This window comes from Diadema antillarum, unplaced genomic scaffold (genome assembly GCF_040938485.1).
Source record: "Diadema antillarum isolate AM-2024a unplaced genomic scaffold, OU_Dant_1.0 scf00000111, whole genome shotgun sequence".
Taxonomy (NCBI): Eukaryota; Metazoa; Echinodermata; class Echinoidea; order Diadematoida; family Diadematidae; genus Diadema; species Diadema antillarum.
Window position 1 is genome coordinate 107664 of NW_027271000.1, and position 27789 is coordinate 135452.

General features: G+C 38.7%; 2 protein-coding genes across 2 annotated transcripts; one reads left to right on the forward strand and one right to left on the reverse strand.

Moving 5' to 3' along the window:
- Positions 1-3875: 3875 nt before the first annotated feature.
- On the forward strand, positions 3876-5003 carry LOC139719496 (E3 ubiquitin-protein ligase TRIM56-like). The gene has a single exon (XM_071630914.1). It carries the CDS (start codon positions 3876-3878, stop codon positions 5001-5003), a length of 1128 nt encoding a protein of 375 aa, XP_071487015.1.
- Positions 5004-18709: 13706 nt separating this feature from the next.
- LOC139719497 (IQ motif and ankyrin repeat domain-containing protein 1-like) lies at positions 18710-24212 on the reverse strand. The gene is made up of 4 exons (XM_071630915.1): positions 24068-24212; positions 23217-23478; positions 19549-19671; positions 18710-18866 (listed from the first exon to the last, which is right to left on the reverse strand). Exons 1-4 carry the CDS (start codon positions 24210-24212, stop codon positions 18710-18712), a joined length of 687 nt encoding a protein of 228 aa, XP_071487016.1.
- Positions 24213-27789: the final 3577 nt, after the last annotated feature.

Here is a 27789-nt window from a genome sequence, read left to right on the forward strand (position 1 = left end):
TTTTTTCAGTTTTTGATAGAGACCTATTAACCTTGAGATATTCTATTGTTTGTTAACTGTGATTTTCAGTGTAATTATCAATATCAATTGTGCATGGGACTGAAAAATTAGAAATAAAAGCTGCAGATTTTTTTTTCGAATGTCAATCTAAGTATTTGTGAGTATCTTCATGTTTGTGTGGTGGGATGAGGAGTGAAGGGGAAGGGGCTTATGGTGGATGGATAAAAAAACAACAATAACATGTAGGCATCTCTTGAAAACTTGTTCTGTTTAGCTTTGATACGCTTCTTTTTAAAAAAAGCATTAGAATGAATTTATTGAGGTTTCGGTTTAATAAATTTTGCTTCACGAAAAGGAAACGGTAGTAAAAATGGTTAATAGCAAAAATGAAACATTTCATCTACAAGTTGTTTTCGTTTGCCTTTATACGGAAAATTATTTAGAATGGTATATTCATTCACTCGTGTTCCGCTATTCATAATAGCCCTCGGGGAGAGAGCAAAAGGGTCTTGCATAATTGAGTGTCAATCATTATTACAAGTATTTGCATTCATTCAGAATCTAAAAAGTAGCATATTCAGCAGCCCCACCCCCCCCCCCGAAAAATGACATAGGGGTCTTATTCTTTGTTTCCTGTGACGACAGTAAGACGCTAAATGTTGTTCAAAACTAGCGGACACACACATACATGCCTATGTGTATAAGCACACGGATCGCTTATCATGCAGTATATAAACATAATTATACTTGTTTTCATACACGTATGTTAAGCATTCCTTGTATAAGAAATCATCAAACCATCCTTTAAAAATATCATTACATAATTATCAAATACAGTGTGTGCTTGTGAATTCGTCTTTTATAGTCTATTCATGTCTACCACTTATAAATTCTCGATAATCAAAGTATCAATAACCTCAATTCTATCAGTCACACATAAAATATGAATATGTTTAGATTGTCGCACATGGTATTCCATCATCAATCTACTCGTCATCCTTACTTGAGGCTCGGAGTTAAATTGCCATATCCTTTTTTATATACTTAAAAAGCGTTAACAAGGCATTCTGGATCTGATCATAGGCTTAAAACCACCTGTCGCTCCTTCTCCCACAAACGACAACGATATGACTGTCACCATGTTCATCCACCTACTTCCATGATTACACTGAAACATCAAACGTTGGATCTCAAAGGAGACGAACTGGACCTAACCTGGTACCCTTCCGGACATCCTCTTTGGCAGGTTGCCATGGTGACGACAAGACTCCTTGGTATCAAACGCACGCAACATTTCTGTTAGTCATGAAAAAAGTCGACGATGCAAAGAAGCAGGAGGTGGGGAGGGGAGTATCAGGGAAGATGCATGTGATCTTTGCAATCAGTAACATTATTTTGGTCAACTCTGTCAAATATTTACTAGTAAAGTAGGATGACGGGCGTACGGCTTTTCTCCCTGATTGTGTTTCTGCATTGCGCCTAAGCCAAGGACTGTTTTTGTCTTTTTCTTTGTTTGTTTGTTTGTTTGTTTGTGGTTTTTGTGTGTGTTTGTGTCTGTGTTTTTATGTAGGGAATTTTGAATACTCTCCAAGACAGTATCCGGCTGCAGGAATGTTTTTGATGTGCACATCCGGTAAAAATCCCACAGTCCTTCTCTTCCGGACATTTTGGTGATTTTAGATTATGCACACACACACACACACACACACACACACACACACACATACGCACACACACACATACGCACACACACACACACAAATCTTTTAAAAAGACAATACAAAACAAAAACAGTCAAAGTCGCACAAAACTACCCGGAATATACTTAAGGATGTAAAATACGATGCCCTGTTCGAGACGTTACGCAGGCCTATACTGTGTTGCGTTGTTCTCCGTTTTAAGGACGGGCTAATTTTGCTACAACACGCATTTCCCATAGACACTTGCAAGAGTATACTCTAGACTCATCCTCAACGAGCTCATTTGCACTTCTTTGTCCACGTCATGTGACCCGCAGAGCTTCATTTCTCTTTAATACGGTATACACGCAATACTTCCTCATAAAGTGCTACACTTGTGTTTGGAAGTCCTGCAACAACAGGAGTGCTTGACTGGTATCGTAACGGACCACCTTGACGGTGGGCCAAGTGTTTTCAAGTCAACATCGGAATACTCACAAGACAAGGTAAAACATATACGTAACAGCCCTTCGTTGCAGCATATTTTAAAGGGGATGGCTAGTAATTGATCAGTGGGAATCAGTAGGAATGCTGGGGGATGATTGTTCCAATCCTTGTGGGATTCATTTAAGAGTACATTATATATCTATTGTTGTATGAAAATTATTTGCTTCATAATGGTCTCGTATTCAAGTAATGTGCAGTTTAATGTTTCCAGGTGAGCATGCTTGTACAGTGACGGGCCATTAAAGTGCACATTACTTTTGATCGGATTGTCCGATTTCCCCCAAACTTTCACTGATGTGTTCTACCAGTATTTCTGCATTCACTCAGTCCACATGTATAATGAAGGTGGACTTGTTCTTTAAAAATCCATAACTTTTCAACGGAGTTTCAGATTTTTCACAAACTTTCAATAATGTGCTCTACTGACATTGTCTGCATTAACACAATCCACATAGGTTTCATTCTCCTTCCATTTACTGTCCTCCTCAATCTCGGCCAGCCGATGATATACAGGGGCGGATCCAGGAATTCCGTAAAGGGGAGGCGCCTTTGCGAAATTAAAGGGAGGGCGAACGCAACCCCCCCCCCCATTTTTTCTTTATATTTCTATTGTTTTAACCCAGAGGGGGCGCGTGCCCGGTGCGCCCTCCTCTGGATCCGCCGCTGATATGATGTCTTATGTTATGACATGAAATGAGGTTAGGCAGGTTCAAATCACCTTGAAGAACAGAAAAGTAAAACTTTGATCTGGAACTTTCAAACTCGTTTAAAAAAATAAGCATGATTGTGGTCTCAAATCGTCATTATAAAAATGTCACTATTTGCGAAGGCCGTACACGTCGCAATGATAATTGGTACATAAACTATATATCATGTTTGTTTTTTTTTGTTTGTTTGTTTGTTTTCTAACCTCTAGCCATCTATCTGTTTGTCTGTCATCGGATATCCTTTCCAAATTTGTTAATATCTTGTGATGGCTTACACGTGATCCTATTTGGGCATGGAGAATCAATAGAAGGAGAGTTTAAAGGGATTGCATAGTTTTGGTTGAGATGTAACTTCAGGTTTCTGACATTTTTGGATGAGCTAATGAGAAACCTCTTATGAAATATGAAAGAGAATGTAATTCCTGTAGAGGAATTCAATGTTTATTTGATGAAAATTGGTCTTGAGATGGCTGAATCATCGAAAAACAGAGCGATCCCAATAAAAGGTTGGACCCACCTTTTATAACGATCACTTTGTTTTACTTTGTCTTTGGATGTCTCAGCCATTCTAAAACTAATTTTCATCAAATAAAGTTTGCATTCATCTTAGAATGGTATGCTCTGTCCTATTTCATAAGTGATTTCTTGGTATCTCGCAAAAAGTTAAACGCCCAATCCTCATCTCCACCGATAATATACCAATCCTCTAATAACCATTTATGCTCTGTCTGTCTGTCTGTCTGTCTGTCTCTCTCTCTCTCTCTCTCACTCTTAGTTTGAGTAGCAATACATATAATTATATTGTTATAGATACTCTGATATGAATACAGTTCATGAGCACGTGTATATTCTGTTGCGTTCAGGGTAGGCCCCATATTATGTAATCATAGGCCTATGATTTGCAGTAGGTCTGCAAGTAGGATTATCCTACTAATTCTTCCACGTCAAACATTGTCATTTTCTTATGGAAAACAGGCGGAAAATGGCGTCTTTTCATCAAATCATGACCAATGATCTCCGCTGCCCCATTTGTCTGACGATGCACAAGGAACCGAAGTCCCTGTCTTGTGCCCACACATTCTGCCTCGATTGTCTCGAACAACTACACAAGGTACAAGACCAGCAAAAAACAATGTCATGTCCTGTGTGCAGAAAGCAGACTCGGGTTCCCAGTGAAGGATTGTCCCAGCTGCAGACGAGCATGCACTTGAAGGCTGTCGTAGACGACGTGAAAATCTCGATGCCGACGTGCACGAACTGCGCGCCCGCCGAAGAATCCGCAGCCGCCGTATATTGTCAGGATTGCAGTGCACTCATGTGCGTGCAGTGTGAGATGAGCCACGCTGCCTGGAAAGCATTTTCCAAGCACACGGTTGTTGATGTGACCGACATACAGAGAGGAAATGTCCCTCTTAAAGGGAGATGTTCGTGTAGTAAACATCACACGGAAGTAGAAGATCATTTCTGCCCAGTGTGCCGGAAGTACATCTGTTTCAGATGTGGAGTATTGGAGCATGGGCACAAAGGAAATAATATCATAGCTGCTATTAAACACGAGGAGAGCTTGACGAAGAGCATTAAGGAGCTGGAAAGCAAGAAGGAGGAGAGGAAAACAGCCCTTCTTAGGAACAATAAAGCAATCGAGACAAATAGCGTAATTTTACAGGAAGCTGCGAGGAAGGTTATTGCAGATGTCGAGAAGGCCTATGCAGATTACTCACAACTTCTGGAGGACCGTAAGAAGACGCTGATGGATCACATCGGTCAACTCTTTGCAGAACTTGACAAAGACTTGCGAGGAGTGGCAGAAGAGAACCGAAAGGCACTGGTTGCCATGGATACTGTACAACAGTTCATTGGGAAGGCCACTGATGCACCGCTTGAGGAGGACGCCCTCTCCGCCCACAATACTCTCCGGGAGATCTTAGAAAGCATCCTACAGCGGAGCGCTCCTGACGACTCCAAGCTGACGAGTGTGATGGAGCGAGCAAGCCGGATCAAGTTCCACGAGGGTGGCGAAAAGAATAAGCCCAATTTTGGAGTGCTTCGAGATTGGCGCCACAAATGGATTCAGAGGTTGAAATCTTCAAATGACGTAGTGTTACCGTGATTACAATCTTAAGTGGTATGTTCACATGCAGTATGTTTTTACATTATCAAGAAAACGGTCAGCCGTCAGACTTGTCAGGCGGATAATGTAATATTTGTTTATGTGTCTGAATCAATGACTCACCGGTTAACCTAGAGTGGATTAAGAAGATAAGACATGGCAATTGACAAGCAACATGGATTTCAAAACGCTCAATATCACACACACACACACACACACACACACACACACACACCATTCCTGCAATGGCGGTCAAAACCATCTGTAGCCAACTGCTGAATTACCGCATACCAGCCACACTCTTTAGGGAATTCGTAATTTCAGCTTGAATATATATTTCTTGTACAACTTGAAGAAATTGTATTGATATAAACAATAACGGAAGGGCAAATGTGAATCAACCGAAAAACAGAATCCAACCTAAACAAACAAACAAACAAAAGAACAGCATGTGATTGGGCGATGGCTGCTGCCTTAGTATGGTCACGACGGCGGAATCTGTTTCTGTACTAATGTAGTCGCTAGTACATTGCTGCAGACAGTAGGCCTATATGAGATGACGTGAAGGTCAAAAGTTTGGAGGTGGGAGTTTGAACAAAATTTGATTCCTTTGATATAGATTTTATTTTTGTAGTTCTGTTCCGTAATTCTGGACTGTGCTTTCTTAAGTTGCTGTCTCGATAGTGCGATCAGCAGTAGATTCTTATCTCACAGAAATAACCACATGCAATGTAATGGATACCATAATACGAAGAGTTTGTTTGCAAAAACCAATAAGTCCATTTTTGAAGATTATGAAGCACGGTCTCTGTCATAAAGTACAAAATAATACCTTTTAAATTATATATTGGTCACTACATATAAACGTACATTTTTGAAGTTATGGTGAAAAGAACCAAAAATTTTCTTATTATTCTCTTTATTTTTCTTGACTTTTAATCGCAAATATCTCCATTTGGCAAATATGGACTTATCGGTTTTTGGAAACAAACTCTTCATACATTACAAAAAGCCAAATCTAATGTAAACATGTAGAAGGATTGGAGGACCTGAACCCTCATATCTCTTGCTATGACACTCAGCTTTATGGCATTAGTCACTGTTTAGTCTTAAGTCTTTGGTACTTCATAAACTTTCAAGCAACAAAGATGCTTAGACTACTGATTCTGATGATAATGATTTAGATACTACTGATGACGGAATTCCAATATTCAATTTGACTACAAAGCGACAGGCATAACGTACTCCTCACATCTGCGCTGCTTTTTTTTTTTTTTTGAGAGAGAGAGAGAGTTGTCATTTAAGCAAATTACATAATATGCTATTTAAATATGAGGAGTTTTAGCGCAAAACGAGCTAACTCCATTTTTGTTAATTTGAGATATTTGAGATTAAAGCTGCTACGGGATATCTTTAATCGTAACTTCTAGAATATTCCTTGTTATGTTACAACTGAGGTATCACCAGAAAGGTTCTATTTTGCTCTATCTGACGTTGGGCATACTTTAAAATGTTAAAAAATGGTGCTTAGAAAATTTTGCAATGAAACTCTTTATATCAATTTTTAGAAACGTGTACAATAATGATCACTCAGTATAAAAGAGCGCAAGCTGAAAGAGAAAGAAGTCTTTTAAGCACACTTTATTCCATTTAACAGAGCGTTTTGTCTTTATTTCTAAGAAAACTATACCTACAATAAGGTTCGGCTGGATATGACTAAAACACAGAGGATAACAGGGTCCGCTTCATTAATGTTCACACATAATTTTGTTTGTAATTATTGTACCCAGCAATCATAAAACATGTATATCCACATCAATAATGTATACATTACTTAACTGATTGGCCATTATATTACTCTGCCGCTGCCATAGAAACTGCATCACTGTAAAGTACAAACGTGTATATAGGTACGAACAGGTCAGTTGAATTTAAAATACGTTCTTGTAATCGTCACCGCACACAGACAAGCTGATGAATGCAATCAGTTTATGATCTAATCTTATTCTTTGTTCTAGTGTGAGAATGAACTTACTTGTCGATGACTGAAATGTACAGAATATTATGTATGAGACCTGAATTTCTTCGAGTTTCTCCTCGCAAGAGTTCCATATCAATAGCAGACGATTTCGAATGAGACTATCATCCGGGTATTTATTGCGAACAATATGATCACATACAGTAGGTCCCCCCCCCCAAAAAAAAAAAAAAAATACAATCGGATTTTTGCATTAAGAGCTTCCAGTATGATTAGACTGTCTAAATGCTACTTCAGGGTCTTAAACTATAACATCTGAGTTATATTTTGCAGAAAACCCCATTCAATTTGCTTAAGTTGTCACAGAGAAAAGTTGATCTTTGCAAAGCATGTCATGGGTCTGATTCTTCCAAATTAGCACTCATGGATGCTCTTGGTAGTGCATAATGTGTGAACACGATGGACAGAACTTGGAGGGAACGGATTCCTGACATGCTCTACAAAACTCCTCGTTTCTCTTTGACCACTGAAGCAAATCGGATGGGGTTTTCAGTAAAATGTGCTTAATAAGTTCTAGTTTCAGACCCTGAAATTTTATTTGGATTGATTCACTATTTCTAAAGTTACCATTGCGGAGGGTCCCGATGATTTTTTTTTTATTATTTTTTTTTAGGGGGACATACAGTATTGGTTGATGCAGAGAGGATGTTGTTGATTTATTGTTGTTAAGCAACACAAAGATTCATTTTCCTAGTAAGAACTATATAGCACCTCTTAAAAAGATTGTTTTTTTTTTCAAATCTGGCTGAGATTGAGCTAATTGTTTAAATGAAATATGATACATTTATATGGTATGTATAGTAGGCCTACGTAGGGATACATGGTTATAAAACACTATTGACTGATTCGGCAATGATCAACTACGCAAAAAAACCAAAAAAAAACAAACAAACATACTTTCAAATATGCGATTATTGTGAGCAATTAAATGCACATTATGATTTATCATATACCTTCATGCTGTATGCGTAGACCTAGGAATGCTGTAATGAATTGATGTAGTGTCATGACAGATATGACAATGTTTTGCTAAGAAGTTTTTGCTGTTATTCAGTCATAGTTACCAGCTGGTTACTAGGTTACTTACTGCTATAGAAACGCCCTTGTAACTCAATTTTGAAGGAGTTATACTTTAATGCACTTTGTATTTGTCATATCATCATCATAATTTCTTTTTAGGTCAAATACTTGTGACTGCTATTTCATTTTTTGTTTACTTTGTGCCTTTTAAGCCTATAGTAAATGAGTATCTGAATATAAGAACGACCCAAGTCCATGGAAGACCATTTCGAGTAAACTTAAAAGAACTTCATATCTTTTTTTATTTGTCCAAAGGCAACATTGTATGTACAAATTAGAACATATAATATATGTTCTAATTATATGTTCTATTATTATTATGACAATTAACATTTACACTAATTGTGGAAAAGTCATTTTGTGCGATGGACTTGGGTCGTTCTTTGAATCACATACATGATATTCTGCTATAGAAATGAGAGAAGGATGAGAGAGGGCGCTATAATATGAATGTAAGAATGACCCAAGTCCTTCATATTTACATACATATAAAATTTAACTCATTCATTTCAGGCACTTCCGGAGGTAATTAGGATTTATCATTTACACACAAGATGAGTCCATGCATAAACTACACTTTCCCATGTCAAACTCAATTTGGCCAAAAATTGGACTTGGGTCGTTCTTTTATTCAGGTCTTCAAATGCATCGTTATTGGTAACTTGCTACTTTGTCGTCGTGTGCTTGTTTAGTTTTGGTCAGAGAGCTGTTGACTTTGACCTGCATTCTTAATTAGTGTCCTTCTAGCTGTCCATTTTCTCAACTGAAAACAACCTCTCATTATTCAGCATTCATTCTATGCGGCAGATTTCAGTGTGAGCTGTGGGGGAAAAGGTATAGGTATGATAGAAGGATAGGAAAACAAGAAATACAGTGTGTCTGTGTGCAAGAAATTTTTTTTTTTTTCATTTCAATTATTTTTCCATCTCCAAAAGAACTTGTAAATACATTTTTTCCTTCCACATAAAATATAGATACAATTATATGTCGTCATAACAAAATATGATAAATGGAATTTATGGATATACAAATGATAAGGTGAAAAAGAAAAAGCACAAGAAACATTCTGAAGTTAAGAAAATGTAGGAGATGGGGAGGAATGCTGAAGAAGCAAAATTTACGTATACATGGACGTACGATTATTAGCTAAACATTTGAAAGCTCATGCACATACACACAAATTATGCTGATAAACACACACACTTATTTATATATATATATATATATATATATATATATATATATATATAAATATATATAGATATATAGATATATATAGATAGAGAGAGAGTGTGTGCTAGAAGGGGTCCCGACCGTGTACAGCACCAGTGTTAGTTAGGTCCTTCATTGTTTATTCAGTGCGAGAAGAAGAGCATCATAGAAAAGCATATATGTATATATATATATATATATATATATATATATATAATATTTATATATGTTATATATATTTACACACACATATATATATGAATATATATATATATATATATATACAAAGAACAATCGAAGCATCATTTCGTTTGATTTCATTTATTCATTTTCACTTTCAACAAAATATGAATATGAACAAAACTTATGCTCAAAAATAAATATTCAATATATGTCAAAATGCAGTATACAATCACACAATATACGACAAGGTGTGAAACAAAGATTCAGATGTTTAGTAAATAATGTTGAACATGGAGGGGAAGCTGAAAGCAGATTTTTTAATATACATTTCCCTCAAAGCAATTGTTAATAAGATATATAGACTGACAGATAAAAATGTCGGCTACAGAGAAACGTATTTAGGCCTACAGTGACAGTGACAACAAATATCCGAAACCCTAACAAAGCCCTATACAAGATCGTCCCCTCGCAGTAAGGGATGGGGAGGGGGGTAGGAAGGAGTCATGTGTTGAGTTTGAAACGGATCGCTGTAGTCAGGGAGGTGATGGTTGATGAAAAGAAACAAAATCTTGCACAGAACTCAAATTACCATGATTACGGGAAGGACAAAGGAGAAAAATAAGCGCAATGGGTAGATTCATAATTGGGTTGCACGAGTTGCGTAAGCATCATAAACACGCGACGATGTCCTCCGAGAGACACGGCGACAGAATACTTGAATAATCCTGCTAGCTTTCACTGATAATGTTCTTCCTGTGTCGACTAGATTAGCCTTACTTGATATGAAAAAGAAACAAAAACACCACCACATTGCGCAAGAACACAACTGGCGAACTTTAAAATGTTGCAATATCCTGTCTGAAATCGTGGTACCTGTATAACATACAGCCGCTGTGTACATCATAACGTATAAAACATGGAATTCCCCTGCTTTCACAATCAAACCTTGTCTTCACATCAAGCACTCCAGATCCGCGGAGGCCGATCCTCTTTTCTCGATAAGCTGACTCTCGTTTGTCTACTGTGTTTTCTAACTTCATTCTAGCTTGAAAATTCTATTTTTTTTTTCTGGTACGGCAACCACTGACAGATTCAGGAATTGTAATTGAATAGGCCTACACTTCGAGCATTGGTACGAACTTCCTTGAGCACTGATTCAGGTGAGTTTAAGCTTGGTCACAACTTGGCTATCTATACATTTTTAATAGGGGAAGCCACATGTTACCGGCATGACACGCAATTGCCATACAATATTAAAATGAGGTCAAAGGTTATGAAAGGATGCAATGCTTGAATAGTAGGCGTATATGACGTAAGATTCAATATAAATCAGAGCTGTGCTCTTCATAATCTTTAAAAGGGACCAGCTGAAAATACTGCTACACTGTAAAAACATCGGTGTTAGATTTAACACCACGGGTGTTAAATCTAACACCGATCAAACTTCAATAAAGGACCACACCCACAGGTGTTAAAAATGCACTGTGATGGTGTTGAAAAGTGTTCACCTGACACTTCGTGGTGTTAATTTGACACTGTACCTGGTGTTATTTTGACACTGTACTGGTGTTAATTCAAAAATGACACCACATGGTGTTGATTTGATATTTGCTGGTGTTAATATCAATGGTTTAACACCCGTCCAGCTTCAATAAGGGACCACACCAGCTGGTGTTACTTTGGTGTAAATTTATTTTCACATTTTTTCAAAAATCTAGTATTCTAATGTAAAATTCTTGATCGTCTTGTTTAAATTAAAAATCAACAAGAAGTGCAGTTACTAAGAAACTCTTCAGAAAAACAGTTTAAAATTTGGAAATGACACCCGTAGGTGTTAATTTAACACCATAAATGAGCACCAAAAATTTAACACCAGATCGGTGTTCACTATTTAACACCGGACTTTTTGCAGTGTATGATAACACAGATGATGCGTGGGGTTAGGGATATGATCAAACTTTTGACGATATGGGGAGTGCTCAGAATGCTGTGACCATATCTGTATTAGAATTACGACAATACATTATAACTGATGAAGAAACTTGCGTCAAATGAAAAATGAAACATCTAGCTGTTTCTTCTTGCGTGTAAGTCACCTGATTGTGATAGGCCTATCTGATAAACCAACAATCGTTATGATTTTACGATAGTAGCACATTGAAAGATTCGATGAATTATTATAGCACCAGAGAGAAACAAATCTCACGACTGATTATTTGCGTCTGTTGAATTACACAGCAATCAAATGAAACACTTCGATTTTTGATAAACATATCAAAGCTATGTATACCAGAACAAGCAACAAATACGTAACAATGTGCTTGCGTGAACATGCGATTATCATCGGTTAAGTAATTAAACTATATCATCAATAATGGTCTTGTAACCGTTACATTTTGTGTCGGCGTTCAAAATCTTTAATCTTTTATTTTACGTAATTCATTGTTAACACTTCTTAAAAAATTAATGTGGACTATATCTGACAGTTTCATGAAATTTCAAATTCAATTATGGAAGCAAAGTAGATATTTTCGTCTTTAAAACACGCACATCGTGCACTGTTCGTGGGCTTGTTTTCACTCCGCTAAATACCCGGATGTCCGACCATAAGAATAGGCAGGAAAAGAGACCAGACAAGTCCCACAGAAGCATCTAACAGTAGACGGCCGAGTGATATGTATATAATCATATTTCATACATATAATACATCCGTATATTTATATATATATATATATATATATATATATATATATATATCATACATATTATTAAACACCCACACAATGATATATATTATTTGTGATAAAAACCTTTTAATGCCATTTTAGGTTTTTTTTAGTTCACCTGAGCCGAAGGCTCAAGTGAGCTATTGCGATCGCTCTTCGTCCGGCGTCCGTCGTTCGTCTTGCGTCGTGCGTCGTGCGTCGTGCGTAAACTTTTTACATTTTCATCTTCTTCTTGAAAACCCCAAGACCGATTTTCACCAAACTTGGCAGGTAGCATCGCTAGGGGGTTAATATCTCAATTTGTTAGAAAAGGCACCATGCCCCACCCAGGGGGCAGGGGGCAACCCCCCCCCCCCAAAAAAAAAAAAGAATGAATCTAATTCTCAGTGGGCTTCCAGACTTCTTCCTCTTTTTTTCTCTCTCCTTTTGTATTTATGATGCTTCAATTAATCTTTCTATTGATGTTATTATTCCAGAGGGGCCCACATCCTACAAGATCTGTCTTTTTAGTGGGTCTCTCCATTTTTCGCACTTTAAGCAAAGTTATATATGTACTTTATTTCGATCACTTCTGTTTTTTTTTTACTACAATGTATAATTACTATAAGGTCCTCCTCAATTGTTTCACATTCTTTTCGATACATAATGTTCTGTTTACCTTATTCTCTGTTGTCAAAAGAAGTGTAACTTATATGTTTTGTCGAAAAATGAAATAAACTTTGAATTGAATTGAATTGAAAAAAATGAGGAATCTTTAAAAATTTTCTTCTCTAGAACCAGAATTGATAGAGCTAAGTTAACACTATGAGTTTTATTACATTATTTACATTAATAACTGTAGTTCCAAGTTTGTTCATGGCAAATCCAGGAGTGCCCCCCTTGGGGCGGGGTGGGGCGGGGGGTGGGCTGGGGAGGTCCAAATGGGTCCTAAATTGTACATTTTCATCGTCTTCTTGAAAACCTCATGATGGATTTTCACCAAACTTGGCGGGTAGCATTCCTAGGGGGTTAATATCTCAATTTGTTAGAAAAGGCACCATGCCCCACCCAGGGGGCAGGGGCGCCACCCCCCCCCCCCCCCAAAAAAAAGATAAGGAATCTTTAAAAAATCTTCTTCTCTAGAACCAGAAGTGATAGAGCTAAGTTAATACTATGAGTTAGTACATTAATGAGTGTAGTTCCAAGTTTGTTCGTGACAGATCCAGGGGTGCCCCCCTTGGGGCGGGGTGGGGGTTGGTTGGGGAGGTCCAAATGGGTCCTAAATTGTTCATTTTCATCATCTTCTTGAAAACCTCATGATGGATGTTCAACACACTTGGCAGGTAGCATCCCTACAGGGGGTTAGGATCTCAATTTGTTGAAATGGGCACCATGCTCCTACCCCCCCCCCCCATGCCACCAAATTAAGGAATCTTTAAAAAGTGTTATTCTCTAGAACCAGAAGTGACAGAGCTATACAATACATTGATACTATGAGTGGGGGTGGGGTCCGAATTTGGGCCCTAATTGTACATGTTCGTCTTGTACTTGAGAATGCCTAGTCAAATTTTGGTAGAGCTGTGTGTAATTAATTGATTAATGACTGCGTGAAAGGTGAACTTGCGATACTCAGGTGAACGCTAGACCTGCGGGTCTCTTGTTAGCATATACAGATATATATATATATATATATATATATATATATATATATATATTATATACATATACATATAATTTATATCATTGTTCGGATTGTGTGTGCATGTATACCTGTACACGTGTGCGACGATTTTGATTAGCATTAATTCTAGTTTGTCAATTGCACCCTTGTTAATCTTGCGCACCCAATTTTTTCTTTCTCTTGTGTGTAAAACAAAAAAAAAAAGCACACACTAAACAAAACAGGTAAAAGAATGGCGTCTTTTAATCGGATTGTGACCCAGGATCTCCGCTGCTGTATTTGTCTGGAGATGTTCAGCGACCCAAGGTCCCTGTCATGTACCCACATATTTTGCTTCGAATGTCTCGAACAACTACATGTGGCAAAAAATCTGCCAGACGCCTTGTCATGTCCTGTGTGCAGAAAGAAGACTCGGGTCCCTCGTGGAGGTGTGACCAAATTGCAAACAAACATGCATTTGGAATCTCTTGTAAAGGCCGCGAAAGTCTCAAAGTGTACGAACTGTGCCCCTTCTGAGGAATCCTCAGCTGCAGTATATTGTCAGGATTGCAGCACACTTATGTGCGTGCCGTGTGAAAACATCCACGCAAAGTGGAAACTCTTTTCCAAACACACCGTACTGAAAGTGGACGGGTTAGATCAAGGAGATATTTCCCTGAAAGGGAGACATCTGTGTGGAAAGCATCACACGGAGACAGCAGATTATTTCTGCCGCGTGTGCCGAATTTACATCTGTTTCAAATGTGCAACGGATCATGCGCACAAAGGGCGCCGAATTGTACCTGCGAATGAACATGAGAAGAGTTTGAAGAAGAGCATTGATGAGTTACAAAATGAAAAAGAAAAGAGGAAAGAAGTTCTGCTCAATAACATAAAATCAATCGAGAAGCAACACGTGGTATTGAAGGAAGCTGAAGGAAAGGTAAAGGCTGATGTTGACAAGGCCTACAGTTCCCACGTCCAACGACTCGAAGCACATAAGACGATCGTAAAGGATCGTGTTAGTAGACTCTTTGAAGAATTTGAGAAAGACCTACGAGATGTTGCGAAAAAAAAATCAGCATGCTCTTCGGGACATGGAGAATGTAGACCAATTCGTTGGGAAGGCCATCAAGGCTCCCCTTGAGCGAGACGCCGTCTCAGCACACGAAACCCTCCGCGAGATCCTGGAGGACATCCTACAGCGGGACGTCCCAGACGACACCGCGTTGGAGGATACTATGCACCGAGCGCGAGGGATTAAGTTCTTTGAGGTTGGAGTGCAGCGGAACAAGCCAAGTTTTGGTGTGCTGCAAGATAGGCACTCCGAATGGGTCCTAAAGGCAAAGAAGAAACTGTATGACGTCATGAACTGCATGGCGGCAAGAGCTGATGGCACAATGGCCGTTGGGTATCGGGAAGGTGGCATTGACTTCTTCACGCGTGATGCCAAGCGGTTGCAGACAAAGCTGGAAGATGAGGAGGTCAGAGGATTGGACTTTCTTTCGGACGGACGTTGTGTCGTACGTGATAGGGATAACGACGTTTCTGTGTACACACAGACGTTTGAGCTGGATGAGGGAAGTGATACATTTGTCGATACCGAAGAAATTGAGAACGTTCGATCTGGTGGTGTTAGCATTGATGGTGATGATCTCATCTACATTTGTTACAGGAAATTCGGAGTGATTGACGTACACAGTCTAGAGGATGGGGCTCAAGACCATACGATTGACTGTGGTGAGCACAATCCTAGCCAGATTGTCGCCCTGAGATCTCAAGGCGCAGTGATAGTTAAGGCTTTGAATAGCATTTTGCTTCTTGACAAGGAGACCTCCGTAGAGATTAATCACGTGACAAGGAGGAATGCACGTCCTTACCCAGCTGAATGCAAAGATGGATCTATTGCTATAGCCTGGGTCGTCCCGAGTTATGACAGTAAAAACCTGCTTACCATCGAACGTTACACGAGCGAACTGGAGTACATGTACACTTTGCTCGAGGATTTCAAGATCAAGGAGTCCAAACCGCGTTTCAAGAAACATTATCTGCGCGAGTTCTGTACGGGTGAACTGGCCCTTTGTACCACAGACAGGCTATACGTATTCGGTGAGGAAAAATAGTCTACAAGCAGGTATGATTAGAATAACCTGGTCACTTTGGTCACACGATTTACAGTCTAGAAGTAGACTTACCAATTTGTCTTGAAAAATGAGCAAAAGACGTCACTTATATCTGTGTGTGGTGATTTAAAAAGAAGGGGGAGGGGGTTAGGCACGTGTTATAGAGCCAATTAAGAGTACATGTACTTAGAGTATTGCCGGAGGCCAGATTACAACGGAATTGCTCATGAGTCTCATAAACGATTGATTATTTGTAAGTGCATCATACTGCTATAATTTTCATGAGTTGTGTATGGCTTAGGGACAGAAGTATTATATATTTGTGTGTGTGTGTGTGTGTGTGTGTGTGTGTGTGTGAGAGAGAGAGAGAGAGAGAGAGAGAGAGGGAGTGCATACATCACAAAACCAACAAAAAGTCGCACGCACTGATTTTGTGTGAGGACTCAAGATATGTGAAACGGGTCAACGTACTTTATAGTCAACTGGACTTTTTCATGCATTCTGAAAGAACAATATTCTTTTTCCACACTATCCTAAAGTTTGGGATCATAAATCCAACAAATTGTGTCTTTGCAGTTTTTCTAGAACACATTTTGTGGAATACGTGTAGTATGATTAGGTGTGCCTTGGAATGTCATTCTCATTTGTTAAAAATCATTTACACTCTCTTCACTTTCAAGTCTAATAGCATTTGAAAGGATGATGCTACTGCTTTGAAAGTTGGTATTAGTCATGGATAGAATGTTTTAATAGAGCATGCTCTATTTAAGCTCAATCTGATGATCCCTTCATTGTTGTTGCTAATGAAGTTTTACACCCTGCTTTTTGTCTCATTCAGTGCACAGAGCGCGGCTTCTAAGATAGCGCTTGAATAGATCCTGTACTTCGGAGTCGTTTTTCTCAGTACACATATTCCAGAGTGTGGGCTTTCTTTCCAATATAGATAAGTTAGCTTATTCCATTTGAATCGAGCTATGTGTCGTTTTAAAACTTAAAGTCTGTTCTTTCCGAATCAGCCCTTAACGAAAATTCCATATATATATATGGCGACTTTTTGTTGGTTCTGTGATGCAATGTTACATAATAATGATATAATCTTATAATATATTCTAGTATGCTCACCGGGGAATTGTTTGTTTTATCTTTTCCCTTCTCCAGTCGACCTTATTCAAATCATATTAACGTATAAGAGGTCATCAGTAAATTTCTTTTCACTTTGTCAAGTATTCGATGATTCTATAAAGTGTGCCCTGGCCAACGATTATTTCAGCCGAGGAGTAAACTTTTTTATCTGTTTTGTTTTGTTTTGTTTTTTGAAAAAGCATTAAGATTTTGAGACCATATTGATGCAAGCGATTAAGAACCCATCTCGTTTATCGTCCACATTATTGGCAATCGCAATTTATATGGGCATAGTATTTATCAGCAATTAAGTTGTCTTGAAGAGTTTTTTATTTCATTCACTGACTGACTGAATTAGCTTACTGAACATTGAAAAAAGATGAGCTGCAAAAGTAAAAAAAAAAGGAAGAATAAAGAATAGAATAAAAGAATAAAAATTAGGGATTTTATAGATGTGGTTAAGATGGGGCTCAGGTTTTAACTTTTTGTGTGATAATCAGAAGTCACTTATATGAAATATTACTGAGCATACAATTCTATAAGAGGAATTACAAGTTTATTTCGTGAAAATCGATTTTGACATTTCTGAGATATCAAGAAGCAACGTAAAACAAAGTGGTCCTAATAAAAGATGGGTAACACAATTATTCATTCACCACTTTGCTTGCGGATATCTCAGCCATCTCAAAGCTAATTTCCATCAAATAAATCTCTATTTCCTCTTAGAATTGTATGTGCTCTAATATTTCATACAAGTGGTTTCTCATTATCTCGCAAACAGGTAGAATCTGAATCCTCATGTCAACAAAACTATACTATGCCATCAGCTAACTGAGGTTTGATATCACTCACACACACACACACACACACACAAACAGAAAATTACAGGAGTAGCGAAATGGTCAATAAGATTATATCTAAGATATAATTTGATATCAATACAAAACGATCCTCTATTTACCTCGATGTCAATCTGACGAAACATAATGCGAGCACAAGACTATTACTATAAGACATTATTATCACTAGAACACAACAAGAAAATCTTCTGAGGGATTTAAAAGGCAGAGAAAGACAGACATACGGGATGTGGTGAACCTGTCCAAATCAGAAAAAACCTGGTCTTTTAAACGAATATTCTTCGGCTGAAATTTAGTGACAGGGATATAAATATTATACTTTGCTTTAGTGTCATTTCCGTCCCTTTCTGCTGTTATTTGATGACAGAATTGTTTTAATAGTTTGACTGTGTACAGGTACACCGTACGAGTAGCTGCAAGCTTATTTGTTTCGTCATCTCGGCGTTCATGGTGTCTTTTAGATGTCCATGACACTCTATTTGTGTACGACATGATAAGTCAATCAGGAGCGCCTCCCAAATAGACACCTAGCAGCACAGACGTTGATATGATTCCGACTTCGATCTCTAAATGTATCTTATACAAAGCAATGCCAGCAATGTGCATGTATACAACATGTAGGTTCATTCGAAATTGGAAGGAACTGTTGTCCCCTCCACATTTTCCTGCGCCCCCCCCCCCTCCTAATCGTCCATTCAATAGTCATTCTATAAGTTGGTTGTTCTATTCCTTGATTTTTATGACGTAAAACTGTTGGAGTTGTTCAGGGCTGGCCTCGAGTTTGGAGAGGATGATGAATTCGAAGGCGGCTGTGATAAGAGGTCCAAACTTCGACTCCTCGTAGTCCGGCCCGTCGGTCTCGTGGATCAGATAGGCAAATCTAAGATTGGGTGGTGGGGAAAATACATAGGGACAAAGAGGAAGGCAAGGTTAGTGACGTAATCAGATGACGTACAATAGAAGCGTCGTTGGCTCAATGTTCAGTGATGTTCGACTTCATCTCTTCTCCTGTGATGAAACTAATTACGATACTATTTCACGATAAAAGAGTTGTTTGTATATCTCAAATGTCTGTACTTTATCGTGTTATTTTATCATGCGGAATGAGTCATATTCATGCATATTATATGATAATGAATAAATTACATAATTTGAGGATGTTATTATACTGGCTCATCGATTTTTGAAAATATAGGTATAGTAGAAATGATATTATGACGAAGCGGCATATCCAAGGATCAGGACCTGAATGTATTAGTATGAGGTATTCATTTTGAAATCATTTTAATTGCAATTATGTATCAGCGAATGGTCACGACGTGCAAAATGTTTGTAGTTGATTGGTTGTTACTCAACCGCTGCCATGGTAACTGTAGTATTTCCAAAGTAAAATGACCGCAAGCATCTATAGGCCTAAGTGAAGCAAGTCTTGTGGAAAGGAGATAAGTTCTCTCATCGATAATACTTCAATAATCACCAACGGACGCAGTCGTGCTGATGAATGTAACATCAATTTACAAGCAAATCTTGCCCAGTCGTTCTGCCGTGGAGCGTGAGCTTACTTTTCGATGATTGATTTGTCCAGAATAGCAGCGGCGAGGCCTTTGTGGATTTCCTCCAGCCTGTCCTTTATTATGTTCAGCATGTCCGTATCTCCAAAGTCGAGAATGCATTGTGTTCCGTATCTACAGCCGATGATACACAAGAACGAAAGACGAAAACATGTCGATGTTCATTATCATGATTATGAATTGCTTTGCGTTATGTGTTCGTGTCTTTAGACAACTGAGTTGATATAGGGTTTCTCAGCAATGAGATAACAAGTGATTATGAAATATTCATTATGATAGTAAACAATATAATGGCTATAATCTTCAAAACAGTGCTTCTTACATTATGTAAATTTAATACTCGCTCATAGGTCTCACTCTTCGCATTTTGTGATAGGTACATTTGATTTGACGAATGCGTAAAATATGTGTATTAGTTAAAATTTCGAGTTTTATCAATGTCCATATTCTCCTTGCAAATTAGATCTGATTATAGAACAAATTTATATCATCCGGTTACCTGATCATTATTATACCTACAATGTCTAGATTTTTCCATTAACGTGTGACATTATAACGTTCACACTGACATTCCTGTTTGAAAAAAAAAATTACTGAAATAAAGCAATACCATGTAAACGCGTTATCTGTAGGCATGTAAATAAACAGCAAAGGTTTTGCTTATTTGTATCGAATAAAAATGTAAATCCATATTTTCACTGTGGTGAGTGCATCTGATCCCCTTCTTTATCAATTACATTCTTTTCCTGTCTCGTTATATTCTCATTGTATTACTCTAATCGGCGGAATGATATTAAAAATACTCGGAAAGTCAAGTTGTTTATCATGTGTGTATGCGTTTTGTTCTTTTAGTTAGAAATAAGGGAAAATTGTTAAAAAAAGAAAAGAAACAAGAAAAGAAACAAGACAAACTAGAAATGTCGCTATGGCGACTGGTATGCCTCCGCCATAATGCATGATTCTCCTAATAGGTCTAAATAGTACATGTGGACAATGTGTGATTACAATTTCACAAAATTGGCAAAATGTTAAAATGACAAGTTTGTCAAAATGTGTTGAATGCTCACCTTCCTTGACCTAGGTTAAATTGGATGAATAGGAGAGCATGTATTTGGGATTTATGGACTTTAACTTGACTTAGACCCATTCATACGTTTATGCATTGAGTAATTTTCAAGGTATGGAGAAAAAGTGCAATTTTTGTATTAAATAGTAAATTGTTACCATTTTCATTTGGCCTTTGACCCTAAGATTCATAAGATAATCACTGTCAGGCAGAAGATGCATAAATATGTAGTACGTTTCAAGATAACTTGAGCCACTTCCGAGATATGGAGGAAAAACTTAGTTCGACACTTTCACTTGATCTTTGACCTTTTGACCTTTGAGGCAAAAACAAAAGAAAAAAAAAACTTTCCAGAGAATCTCTATTAGGTTAAACATGCATGCACCTAGTGTAAAATAAAAATAATAATCCTGCTGGCATTGCATAAACATGAGGGAAATAGTAAAATTTTGAAGTGTTGCCCTTCACCTTTGACCCCTGACCTTTGACCCCATGAACCCTAAATTCTCTAGATAATCACTGCCAGTCAGTACATGTATATATACATATATACTATGTTCCATGAAGAGACCTTGAACAATTTCCAAGGTACAGAGAAAAAAGGTAAAGTTTTGATATTTTTACTTGACCGTTTGACCTTTGACCTTTGACCTCATGACCCAAACTTTCACCAGAGCATCTTAATTGGGTAATACATGTATACACCAAGTTTCAAGAAAATATCTTCAGGCATTGCATAGATATGATGGAAATAGTGAAATTTTATGTATTTGACCTTGAACTTTTGACCTTTGACCTTGAGCATGTGCACCCAAAAGTTGATAGGCACAACTTCACCCCCTAATACACATACATGCCAAGTTTCATTAGGATACCTCAAAAGGTTTTGATAGTTACCTTGTCCACAAAATTCATTACGGACGGACGGAAGGACGGACGGACGGACGGACGGACGGACGGACGGACGGACGGACGGAAGGACGGACGGACGGACGGACGGAAGGACGGACGGACGGACAACCCGAAAACATAATGCCTCCGGCACCACTTCGTGGCGGAGGCATAAAAACACATCGTCTGGAGGCCGTTATCCCAATCAAGCAAATTGCTTATCGATGAAGGTCTCCTCCACCTGTATACCTTAAGATACGATGAAATGATAACTTTATAGGCCCTATGCGTATTACGTACATTATACTAGTCTTCATTTCATGGGAATGTTTCATTTATACAGTACATTATTCCATTTGGACAAGGGCAGTGGAGGAATAAACAAACCGACACTGAAAATGTTGCTTGACCTTGAATTCACATGAACGTTTGACACGGCGTACTAAGTACATAAGTGAAGTTTATGATGTTTAAATTTGCAATGGTGACCGTCGTGATGGTGATGAACACGTGATGACGATGATGTCGAGAATGGGATATGATGATATAGTTTTGATAATACATGTACTACTGATGTTATGATATAATCGTTGCGATAATAATGATAGTAATGATTGATAATGATTATGATAGTGAAGATGATGATGAGAGTGATGACATCGCTATACTAATTATGCTTCAAATACATAACATTATCTTGAAAATCTGCATGCATGATCGTCGATGGTTGTCAAGGTCTAATCGGAAAGACGGTCAACAGTCAAAAGTGAGTATCTATTCGCCTTTAACCCTTCTGGCGCCAATGGGTCAATCAATATGCACAAATTTCACACTCGTGCTTAAGAACAAGAAATTAACGTGGCACACAGAGAGTTAAATTACCTTCCACTGTCAAGAGTTACTGCCAAATACTGAATTTACACACGTGTATCTGTATTACTGTTGATCATAAACATAAGATAGGGGCTCTTAATATCAACAGCGCTGATTTCGAGGGCCAGGTATGTACATGAGTGTCACGACAATATTACTTGCTCCTGCGACAATTGCCCCAGTCCGACTTTTTCCAGCAAGGACTTTGGGTTAGGGTTAGGGTTGTGATAGGGTTTTTAGGTTTAGTTTGATGTGTGGACTACACCGCCGGCGCCACGTTTTCAAAAGGGGGGGGGGGCACTTCCGGGTTTCATGAGCTAACAAGCAAAAAAAAAAAAAAAAAAAAAAAAGTCTTCAGCGGGCTCAAAGCTTACGGTTTCATTCCATTTTTTTCTACCGATACTTCACTTCCTGGGTAAAAAAGTGAGGGGCCCAAAGTGGTGACACCCTATGTATTCCTATGTATGGGAACAAAAAAGTGTGTGTGTGTGTGGGGGGGGGGGGGGGGGCTGTTCTGCCGGCCATTGACTAGGACTAGGGTACGGGTAATTTGTCGGTAGAATTTATGTCTGGCTCTATAGAGTGCAGATATCTCATGGGAGCAACTGTCGCAAGAGTATTATGTCATGAAACCCTGCATATATTATATCTAAAAGTAAAAAAGTCTACACAATATATCACAATAATAAGAGACGTTTCCAAAACTGAAGATTTCATTGAAGACGTATAGGTCTAATTGATCAAAACTCGCACGATGATCGGCTTGGGACTAACAGAGAGTTTGGAGAGCATAGAAATGTAAAATAACCATAGCATTAGGAGATCAGACCTGAGCGCTCCCAGGAGTACCCGACGCAGAGATGAAGGCTGCATGCTATCTGGGCTGTGAGTGTCGACGTAGTTCCCTCCCTGGTAGCGTAAGAAGACCGACGCCCTCCCCGACGGGTCGACCACCAGCGGCCACTTCTTCGAAGATTTCATAGTCCCGTCGTCGTCCTTCAGGACGGTGGCCAGGTCTTTCAGCTCGATTTCAACGACGGCGGGTTTTGGAGAGTCTTCCGTGGACAGGTTCGCGAGCTTCGAAGTCACGTCTGTAAGGACAAGACAAGAGTATAACTTTCGCAGTCAGGCTTGAAAGTAAATTAGCCTTTTAATCTTATGATAACATGTGTAGCCCCAAGGCGTAATAAAAAATAATATTATTTATGCCACCGGGACTCATAGTCCAAGGGCGGATCCAGGAATTCCGTAAAGGGGAAGAGCCTTTACAAACATGACAAAATTAAAAAGAGAGGTGCAAGTGCGCCCCCCCCCCCCATTTTTTCTTTTTATTTCTTTTGTTTTAATAAAAATAAATAAAATACAGAGGGGGTACGCGCCCGGTGCGCCCCCTTTGGATCCGGCAGTGTAGTCTTTCTGATAACAACCTCTAATTCCGAGCTTAGGTCTTCATCACGATCCCCATGCTGAGTGCATTTTTATATATTGTACACGTGTATATAATATCTATAAATCTATAATTGTCATGTATATCATAATCTCATACAATGTAATTGGCTGCCTATCAAGAGGATAGGTAGGCCGCAGCCCCTCACCCCCCCCCCCCGCACACACACACTGACAGACAAAAATATGTGTCCTTCCACCTCCCTGATCTGATATAATCATAATGCTTCTCACCTTTCGCATCTGTCTTCTTGGCGGCCCCTGGAGCAGCTTTGCTTGCCGATGCTTTACCAGCCGCTGCCTTCGCCTTCGCGGGAGCTGTCTTCGTAGTTTTTGCTGCTACCGCTGGTTTCTTTGCTCCTGCGGCTTTCGGAGGCATAGTGGGAAAAGGGGGAGGGGGACACTAAATAAGAAGAGCTGATTTATGTGAACGGCAACTCTACTATCGGTTGCACCGAAAATAGGCGTATCAAATTAATTTTGAGAGAAACGTTACACAATCTAACTGTGCATTATGGCGAAGCGAGACGCGAGTTGTCAATAGCTACGACTGACGCTCATTTGGACTACCAGTTCTACGGCCTCAAGCTGCACTGCTTGCTCGGTACACAAAAGCCCATTGTTACGTAACACTAAAAAGCATTGTTACACAGGTGCGCTGGCATTGTGTTATACGTCCCTCGTTCTGGGGTGTTTGTTTTCTAGTGTCAAATCAATAACATTTCTTGTGAGAGGAGAACAAGCCTTAATTCACATGTGAGTTATGTTCAGGCAGTCGGATAGACAGCATGAAAGTCATGATTTTTCTTTTCTTGACGTCAATGTACATATTTTTGTGAGTTTTCTCATCTTTCGTTGATTTTGATATTGTCTTATGACTTTTTTCCCTCACTCTCCCGTTCTTTATCATTTTTTTTTCTTTTGTGTGTGTAAATGATACATTATGCTTTACATCGTATATCTTAAACAGCTACTAGAATGCAAATATCAGTCTCCAATAGGCAGAGACTCCAACCCAAAGCACCTTCTGATCTGGAGATTCTCCTGCCTGAAACCCCTAGCAAACGGGAGACTCAAAGTTGATGTGTGCGAAGCACGAAGTTCCTAGGGTTCTAGATGCTCTCTGGTGCTATCTAAGGCTTATTTTTTCAACATACGATAGAAATAAGTAAGAAATCCTTTCCAACGGGAGACAAAGAGCCACTACGGGCGGGAGAAATTAAATCTCAAGCGGGAGAACGGGAGATTTTGAAAAAATGGGTTTTCGGCGGGAGATCTCCCGTCGAAAACGGGAGAGTTGGAGTCTCTGAATAGGTATACGTTGTATGTTGTCATATTTCGCTCAACCAAGTTTTGTTAGGTCCACTCTTCATCTCTCCTCCCGGCCGCCTCTCTCTCCCTCTCTCCCTCTCTCTCTCTCTCTCTCTCTCTCCCTCTTTCTCTCTCTCTCTCTCTCTCTCTCTCTCTTTCTCTCTCTCTCTCTCTCTCTCTCTTCATTTCTCTCTCTCTCTCCCTCTCTCTCGTACACTATGAGGGTGTAAACATGTTTGCACAAACACACATTAAACACACACGAATTCTACCTGCACTGTTCTAAATGCTACCGATAAGAGCACTTTCTGCGAAACATGAATAAACATATAAAAATATTTAGTCGAAAAATTATGACAGGATTATGAATAGCACACTAACACAATCTAACCCTATTCTAACTGGGCTATTTCAGACCATTATGTTTTTACGAGGGGGGGGGGGATCAATTTGACACCCCTTCAGATCTCGGCCGCCGATGGCGCGATCGCCGCAAAATTTTACCTGAACATAGAGCTGGATGTCAACTACAAGATTACATGGTCATACAATAGAAAAGTATTGATTTTCTATTCTTAGTAAATTAATTATGTAAATTCATGCATGAAGTTTGTATTTTTACCTGTAACTCCATTAAAAAGACTGAAAGGTTGCTAGACTTTTGTGTCAGAATTCCTTAAAACACATCAAACAATTTCTTGTAAATAATAGCACAATGAAAATCAGTTTTTATTTGTTTTATTGTTTTATTTGTTTATTCGTTTTGTTATTTCTCATGTATTTTACTGTTTTTCGACCTTTTGTTTTCTATTTTTTTCTGACCAAATTTTGTTGCAGGCACTTTTTCAAGCTTATCTACATTAGAATCGAATAATTTCAATGATTAAAACTGGAAATAATCTAATTTATATCAATTTAACAAAATAACAACACACAATTTTCATTGGATTTGCACACGATATTGTGAATTTGAGCTTTTTTGGGTTGACATGCATATGCAAATCATTACGTAACTTTAGAACGGTGCACCCGGATGTCGCAAATTTGGTCTCAAAATATGTGGGCGGGAGACTTCACTAAAAAAAGTCATGAAATGATGCGGCCCCATCTTTATGTGTTGCAGAATCATGGCGCTAAATGTGTGTGTGTGTGCGTGTGTGTGTGTGGGGGGGGGGGGCAATTGATGCCACCCCCCTCCCCCACACCAAGTTAAGATAGGGTTAAAAGTGCAATAACAGGAATTGCCTAACTAAAGAAGGTCTAATGTACAATCACACACACACACACACATATGCACACAACGCATACAATGTATATCAACGGATACATTCATTCATCATGGTATGATCACACACTTTCATGAGTATGTATGTCTATGCACCTCAATCACAAATACTAGTAGTCGTTATAACAAGACCCATCTCACATCGAATAAGCTGTTGTAAAATAGAAAAGAAATTCATTTATACAATTCCATAGAAATCGTAATGTACAGAATGATTCAGCGTCAAAATAATGTACATAAATTGTAATTCAATACCAGAATACGTGGAAAGTATATTTTGTTCGAATGGACGGAAAGTACTTTTTGGTCAAATGGACGGAAAATTGTTAGAAAAAGTTATGGTCATAGACTACCGCATAAAAGTAGAATTGATTCAACAGATGTGTCATTAAAGAGAAAAACAGAGGAAAGCGGAAGGCAGGTCATTCAAAAGAGTTAAAACGTACCAAATCTTTCTTTCTTTCTTTGTAAATCCACATAGGTCTGCAACGCAAGTAATTGATCATGCTTATTAATACAAATCAGCTGAAGAATTTCTCGTATGGAGTAAACTTGCTTTGATACGGACCTAAAACCCTTGACAATATTCTCGGTATCACCAATGCGCCCAAAACTTCCGTGCACGTGAATAAAGCCCTGTCACAGATGCACTGTGGGATTCCTCGGTGCCATTGTCGCTTCCTGTTGTCTTGCTTGTGTCTTGGTTCCCATGCAATTCAATCTAATTTTCGTCTGCTTTTCTTTCGTTGCTGATTTTTTCTTCGCTTAGAATTCATCAAAAAATAAATAAAATCAGAATAAGATTTCTGTTATAATCATGTTCGTTATAACAGGAGTACACTGTGTCTGACCTCCTTACAATGAAGTTCCACTGTATGCGACACCAAATGATTCAGAGACATTCAAAGTCTGATACCCTGCATAGGCAAACTATTTCCTTCACAGTAATCTGGGGCTTACAATTTTTTCGTACCCGTGATTTCACTTACAAACAACTCTCTTTCAGAGACAACTCATGCCGTCAATCCCTCGTTTGAGGCGAGACCCCACTTCCACGAAGCTGATGGGGTGCTATACCTCGCTAAAGATTTTTCGTTTGGGAGTTGGGAGTCGAAGTATTTGTCCATTGCAAATTAACTTTCTGCTCAGGCGTGACGAACCTGGAGGCCAAGCCAGGGTTTAATGACTCCAGCAGCAGTCGTATTACGTAAGAGCATGATAAGGATATCTGCCTGTGGCAGACCATTCAAAGTGAACTCAATTTTCTCTATCCTTTCTAAAGTTTTCAATTTTATATTCTATTGAGAAATTCTATGGTCATCCATTTTACATTTCGAACGAAAAAAATTGACCCGTAAAT